This window comes from Hemitrygon akajei, chromosome 3 (assembly GCF_048418815.1).
Source record: "Hemitrygon akajei chromosome 3, sHemAka1.3, whole genome shotgun sequence".
NCBI classification, from domain to species: Eukaryota; Metazoa; Chordata; class Chondrichthyes; order Myliobatiformes; family Dasyatidae; genus Hemitrygon; species Hemitrygon akajei.
This window is the reverse complement of record NC_133126.1, coordinates 1,637,343-1,644,795: the sequence shown is the minus strand read 5'-3', so window position 1 is coordinate 1,644,795 and position 7,453 is coordinate 1,637,343. Positions and strand designations below refer to the sequence as shown.

At 46.1% G+C, this 7,453-nt stretch overlaps 1 protein-coding gene across 4 annotated transcripts in view; it reads left to right on the top strand.

Annotated features, from left to right (window-relative positions):
- Nucleotides 1-856: 856 nt before the first annotated feature.
- The window catches only part of flvcr2a (FLVCR choline and putative heme transporter 2a), a 230,772-nt gene continuing 224,175 nt past the window's right edge, over nt 857-7,453 (top strand). For 2 of the 4 annotated variants that reach the window (XM_073039134.1, XM_073039132.1), the window contains exon 1: nt 857-1,838. In XM_073039134.1, coding sequence (XP_072895235.1) covers nt 1,335-1,838 — 504 coding nt within the window. In that variant the 5' untranslated portion in view covers nt 857-1,334. The remainder of the gene's footprint in view (nt 1,839-7,453) is intronic. The other 2 variants (XM_073039131.1, XM_073039133.1) reach the window with 2 other exon arrangements.

Genomic DNA, 7,453 nt, shown 5'->3' with positions numbered 1-7,453 from the left:
ATATTATTGATGAGCTTACTTTCATACTCATCATAATGACTTATGTACTTTTTGAACATATAATCAACCCATGTACATAGATATCTTATGCATTTATATTTATTGTGCGTTTATTATTATTATTGCATTATTTATCTTCTGTGTTTTCTGTGCTGCATTGGATCTGGAGTAACAATTATTCTGTTCTCTTTACAGTTGTGTACTGGAATTGACATTAAGCAATCTTGAAGGTAAGATGGGGGAAGAGTTTAATGGAGGTGGGTCGATAGAAAGTGTGGTATGGGGCAGGGGAGGTAGAACGTGATGGGACGAATGGGTAAGTAGAAGCAATTGGAGATGAGGATGGCAAAAACATGAAGGCATTTTGGAATGGGAGAGAATTGGAGTGTAGCGAAGTGGCTGGGGTGGGAAAGGGGAGAATACAGGGAGGAATTATTTTGAAACGGGTCGTTGAAGGGGAGGGTTTGTGGAGGAAAGGAATGGTGAAATGTTGGGGAGGGGTCGATGGAGAGAGAAGATTTCGGAGTGGAGGCAGGGTGTGTTGATGGATAGTTTCGTGGGGAGGATGTTGTGGTTTCTGACCTGACGAGAGCGGCACTGCAGCGGAAAGCTTCCAAATACCGAGGAATCGTTGCCAGACCTGCTAACCCCAACATTGGGTGACACTCCGGCACGGACCCCCTCAACATGGCGCACACGCGGGACGCGCCTGACACTCAACGTGCAGGCGGAGACAAGCGTGGGCGGGGCGGGAGGCGGTTATAACCGCGTGTGGGCGGTCGACCGCGAAGATCGGTGGTAGAGCGGCTCGAGCTACGAGTCTCGAGGCGGCGATCCGATCCGATCCGATCCGAGAGGAGACGAGACGAGACGAGGCGAGGCGAGGCGAGACTCCAGTTAGGTCCGAGCTTCGGGGGCAGCGGTTCAGTTAGGGCCGGGGTCCAGTCGTGTCCGATCGTCAGGAGAGGGAGAGCGAGAGTCCGGGCCGGGGTCCAATACGGTCCGATCGTCAGGAGAGGGAGGGTGAGAGTCCGGGCCGGGGTCCAATACGGTCCGATCGTCAGGAGAGGGAGGGTGAGAGTCCGGGCCGGGGTCCAATACGGTCCGATCGTCAGGAGAGGGAGAGTGAGAGTCCGGGCCGGGGTCCGATCGTCAGGAGAGGGAGAGTGAGAGTCCGGGCCGGGGTCCGATCGTCAGGAGAGGGAGAGTGAGAGTCCGGGCCGGGGTCCGATCGTCAGGAGAGAGGGGAGGTGCGGGGTGAGTGTCCAGAGAGGGAGTGCCGCACCGGGTATTTGAGGGTCAGAGGGTCTCGTATCTGAGGTCCTGCCGCAGCTATGCTGGAGCCAAAGGCTGTGCGGTTGGACACCGAGGTACCGATCGGGCTGAAGCCGGGGCTGAACACGCGGCTGTACCGGCGGCGCTGGGTGATCGTCGGGCTTTTCAGCAGCTACTCGCTATGTAACGCCTTCCAATGGATCCAGTACGGCATCATCAACAACATCTTCATGAAATACTACAACGTCTCCTCCTTTACCATCGACTGGCTCGCCATGATCTATTTCGTGGCTTACATCCCCATCATCTTCCCCGTCACTTGGCTGCTCGACAAAAAAGGGCTGCGGGTGATCGCGCTGTGCGGCTGCGGCCTCAACTGCTGCGGCGCCTGGATCAAGATCGCCAGCGTGCGGCCCGACCTCTTCGCCGTCACCTTCCTTGGTCAGGCCGTCTGCGGTATCGCGCAGGTCTTCATCCTCGGCATGCCGTCCCGGATCGCCTCCGTTTGGTTCGGTTCGCACGAAGTCTCCACCGCCTGCTCCATCGCCGTCTTCGGCAACCAGGTGAGGGGTTGTACAGGTGTGAAGGGTGGGTAGAGATGTACAGGTGTGCCTCTGGGAGGGGCGGTGTACAAGTGTGCAGGGATGGTTGGTGGTGTACAGGTGTGTGGGAGGCTGAACAAGCGTGTGGCTGAGCGGAGATGGGTGGTGGTGATATACAGGTGTGTGGGGGTTATTCAAATGTACAGGAATGCAGGGACGGAGACAGTGGTGAGGTGTATAGTGTAGAGGTGGTAGTGTACAATTGTGTGGGGGTGTACAGATCTGGTCTTGGTGTACAGTTTGTATGTGGGGATGGAGGTGGTGCGTGTTGTACAGGAGGTGTACTATTGTGTTTGGGAGGAGTTGTGGAACTATGTGGTGGGGTGGACCTACTGGTATGGGTGTGGGGAGTGTACAGATGCACGTGTGTGTGGGGGGGGAGGACATGTGCAGGAGATTCTATGGGTGTGCAGGGTTGTGCAAGCAGGTTGCATGTACATGTGTTCAGAGGTAATACATGGTAATCAGCACGCACGTTGCAGGGGCTGGGTGTGTACACGTATCCTGAGATGTGTATTGGCTGCCTAATTGTGGGTGCTTGGAAATAATGTTCTAAGGTTCACTGTACACATAACTTGTGATGTGCCTTGTGGTTGGTACTGGACCCATTGTTACTAGTGGCAATTTTGCAAATGACACTATAATAGGTGGTATAGTGGATAATGAAAGTTATCAAAAATTACAGTGGTGATCTTTATCAGCTGAGTAAGTATGCCAAGAAAGGAGAAATGGAGTTGAATTCAGATAAGTGTGAGATGTTGCATTTTAGAAACTCAAATCTAGGTAGGACTTTCACAGTAAATGATAGGATCCTGCAGGTTGTTGCAGAACACACACCTAGCAGTAGAAGTACATGGAGCCTGAAAGTGGAGTCACAGGTAAGCAAGGTGGTGAAGAAAGCTTTTTGCACAAGTCAGGTCATTTGAGTATAAAGGCTGGGAGGTTGTGGTGCAGTTTACAAGATGGCGATGAGGCTGCACTGAGAGTGTTTTGTTCGGTTTTAGTCACCCTGCTACAGGAAACATTGTTATTAAGTTGGAAAGGGCACAAAGAAGGTTCAAAGTACATTTGTTATCGAAGTATGTATACAGAATACAACCCTGAGATTCGTAAGGAGATTTATAAGGATATTGCCAGGATTTGAGATTAGTTATAGGAAAGGTTAGACAGGCTGAGACTTAATTCTTTAAACCATAGGAGACCAAGAGGTGATTGAATGGAAAGTTTTATAAAATTATGAGGGGCATGGGTAGGGAGGAATACACTCAGTTGATTTCCCAGCATCAAGATTTAAGCAAAGGGGGAAAAAATTTAAAAAGAAACTGAGAGACAACTTTTTTTTACTTGAAGGGTGGTAACTATGTTGAATCAGCTGCTAGAGGAAGTATTCAGGTAAAATAACAACTTATAAAAGGAAGTTGAACAGGTACATGGATCATAAGACATAGGAACAGAATTAGGCCCGTTGAGTGTTCTCTGGCATTCCATCATGGCTGATTTATTATCCATCTTAAGCCCACTGGAAAAAATATTAAGAATTTAATGGGCCAAATACTGGCAAATGTAGGATACAGTGAACAAGGCTATCATGGCTTGCAGCTTGATCAGGACCATCTGAAATAGTGGGCTGAAAAATGGCAGATGGAATTTAATGCAGGCAAGTGTGATGTGTTGCACTTTGGTAGACCAAACCAGTGTAGGTCTTACATAGTGTATGCAAAGGCACTAAGGAGTGTGGTAGAACAAATGAATCTGGGAATACAGGTGGCCTCACTTTTCGAACATTCGCTTTACGACAACTCGCTGTTACGAAAGACTTACATTAGCACCTGTTTTCGCTAACCAAAGGGGATTTTCACTTTTACAATAAAAAGACGCCCGCTTTATACTTTTGTTTACCCTGAGAAAGACTACAATGACCGTGAAACTTGCAAGGGCAGTTGTTTGCACATGCGTGTACGTGCCAATTTTTTTAAATCCCCAAATTGATTTTGGTTCACTGCCTTCCCAAGTTTGATAAGTGAAACTATACCATACCTACAATATTTCTACTTTATATAGGGTGCAAATTTATCATATCTTTCCTGCTTTTACTATATGTTTGTGTTACTTTAGGTTTTGTGTGTTATTTGCTTTGATTTGGTAGGTTATTTTTTTGGGTCTGGGAATGCTCAAAAATTTTTCCCATATAAATTAATGGTAATTGCTTCTTCACTTTACAACATTTCGGCTTACAAACGGTTTCATAGGAACGCTCTACCTTCAGATTGCAGGGGAAACCTGTACACGCCCATATTTCATAGGCAGGTAGGGAACTTTGCCACAAAGCCATTAATTCCATTATCTAAATCATTGACAGGCAACCAGAAAAAGCCCCCTTTATTTCCACTCATTGCCTCCTGCCTGTCAGCCATTCATCTATCCATGCCAGCATCTTTACTGTAATGCTGTAGGATTTTATTTTATTAAGCAGCCTCATATGTGGCACCTTATCAAACTCATTCTGAAAATCCAAGTAAATGACATCCACTGCCTCTCCTTCGACCACCATGCTGTTACTTCCTCGAAGAACTCTCAACAGATTTTCAGGCAAGATTTCCCTTTACAGAAACCATGCTGACTTATTTTATCAAAGCAATACACGAAATCCTGGAGGAACTCAGCAGATGAGGCAGCATGTATAGAAACAAGTACAGTTGAAGTTTTGGGTGAAAACCCTTCAGCAGGACAGAAAGGAAAATTTAAACTTCTTCAGGGTAGGCATCCCTGGAAGAGACTTCGCAGTTTAGTAATCCAATCACAAACAAGAGAAAATCTGCAGATGCTGTAAATCCAAACAACATAAACAAAATGCTGGAGGAACTTAGCAGGCCAGGAGCATCTATAGAAAAAAAAAGTACGGTTGATGTTTTGGGCTAAGACCCTTTGGTAGGACTTTACAGTCGATGTTTCCAGCATTTTGTGTGTGTTGCTTGGATTTCCAGCATCTGCAGATTTTTCTCTTGTTTCTGAATTTATTTTATCATTGGTCTCCAATGACCTAAAACTTCATCCTTAATAATGGATTCCAACACTTACCCAACCACTGAGGTTAGGCTCACTGGCTTATAATTTCCTTTCTTTTGCCTTCTTCACTTCTTAAAAAGTGGAGTGACATTTGCAATTTTCCTGTCCTCCAGAACCATGCCAGAATCAAGTAATTCTTAAAAGATCATAACCAATGCATCTGCTATCTCTTCAGCAACCTCTTTCAGACTCTGGGATGTAGTCCATCTGGTCCAGGTGACTTATCCACCTTAAGACCTTGGAGTTTGCCTAGTACTTTTCCCTTTGTAATAGCAATGGCATTCACTCCTGCTTCCTGAAACTCACAGACCTCTGGCATACTGCTAGTATCTTCCACAGTGAAGACTGATGCAACCTGCCACTTCTCTGTCCCTCATTACTACATCACCAGGATCATTTTCCAGTAGTCCAATATCTACTCTCACCTCCCTTTACTCTTTATATAACTGAGAAAACTTAATATGTTGCTTTATATTGTTGGCTAGTTTGCCCTCATATTTCATCTTTTCCCATTTTAGCTTTTTAGTTGAATTTTGTTGGAAAACTTCCCAATTATTCAACTTCTTACTCTCTTTTGCTACCTTGTGTGCCCTTTCCTTGGCACTTATGCAGTCCTTAACTTCCTTTGTCAACCACGGTTGCCTACCCATGCCATTTGAGAACTTATTCTATGGGACACGTCTATCCTGTGCCTTGTGAACTAGCCCCAGAAACTTTAGCCACCTGAAGTTGCCACCATCCCCACCAGTATCCCCCTCCAATCCACCTGGGCAAGTGTCTCTCTCATGCCTCTGTAATACATTTTATTCCATTGTGATACTGATACATCTGACTTAAGCTTCTCCTTCTTAAATTGCAGTAGGAATTCAATCATATTATGATCACTACTTCCTCAGGGTTCATTTACATTAAGTTCCCTACAAAGATCTGGATTATTACACCACACCCAATCTAAGATGGCCTTTCCCTGAGTAGGCTCAAGCACAAGCTGCTCTAAAAAGCCACCTCTTAGGCATTCAACAAATTCTCTCTTGAGATCCATCTCCAACCTGAGTTTCCGAATCCCCTTGCATATTGAAGTTCCCCTTTACAATTGTGTCCTTAGCCTTATTATATGACCTTTCCAGCTCCTTTTGCAACCTCAACCACATATCTTGGCTCCTATTTGGAGGCCTATATATGACTCCGGCTGATGGCATAATGGCATTAGCGCTGGACTTCGGGGCAAGAGGTCCCGAGTTTGAATCCAGCTGGCTCCCTTGAATGTTCTCCATCCGTACCTGGGTTGAGTGTTGAGCTAGCAACTCGACCTCATTAAAAAAAAGAAAACCTGGAGAGGGATGGACTCCGCCAGGTTTCAGATGTCCAAGACATGGTATACGATGAGCAATCATCAAAAAGATCGGTGCAAAAAGCTTGTCATGACAGCACCCCGACAACTCCACCAGGAGTTTAGGGTGCACACATGCACACACATACGACTCCCATAATGTTTTTAACCCTTGCAATTTCTTAACTCCACCCACAAAGTTTTGACATTCTCTGACCCTCTGTCACCTCTTTCTAAAGATATAATTCCCACCTCTTACCAACAGGGCCACATGGCCACCTATGCCTTTCTGCTTGTCCTTTCAATTAAAAATATATCCTTTGATATTAAGCTTCCAACTATTACCACCTTTCAGCCACAGCTCAGTGTCATACAAAAGACACAGACGAATGCTGGTGGGGGGAAATGCAGCAGACCAGGCAGCATCTATAGGAAGAAGCACTGTCAATGTTTCTGGCCAAGACCCGGCGTCAGGACTAACTGAAAGGAAAGATAGTAAGAGATTTGAAAGTAGGAGGGGGAGGGGGAAATGCGAAATGATAGGAGAAGACCGGAGGGGGTGGGGTGAAGCTGAGAGCTGGAAAGGTGATTGGCAAAAGTGATACAGAGCTGGAGAAGGGAAAGGATCATGGGACGGGAGGCCAAGGGAGAAAGAAAGGGGGAGGGGAGCACCAAAGGGAGATGGAGAACAGGCAGAGTGATGGGCAAAGAGAGAAAAAAAGGGGGGGGGAAACTAAATATATCAGGGATGGGGTAAGAAGGGGAGGAGGGGCATTAACGGAAGTTAGAGAAGTCAATATTCATGCAAAAGAGATGGGTTGGTACAATGTCATACCCACCAATCTAAATGCGCCATGAGTTAATCCACCTTATTCTGAATACTACATGCATTTAAATACAGCACCTTCAATCCTGCATTCTTTGCCCTTTTGAATTTTGGCTCTGTGGTACAATTTAACTCTTTGCTCTGTCTGCATTTGAACCCAACCATTGGCTTGTCCTTTCTTACATTGTTATTGCACCCATCAACTACTTGTAAACCTGCTCACTCATCCTCAGCTCTATCATACCTGTTCCCATCCCCCTGCCATATTAGTTTAAACCACTCCCAACAGCTCTAGCAAACCTGCTCGTGAGGATATTGGTCCCCCTCAGATTCAAGTGCAACCCATCTCCCTTG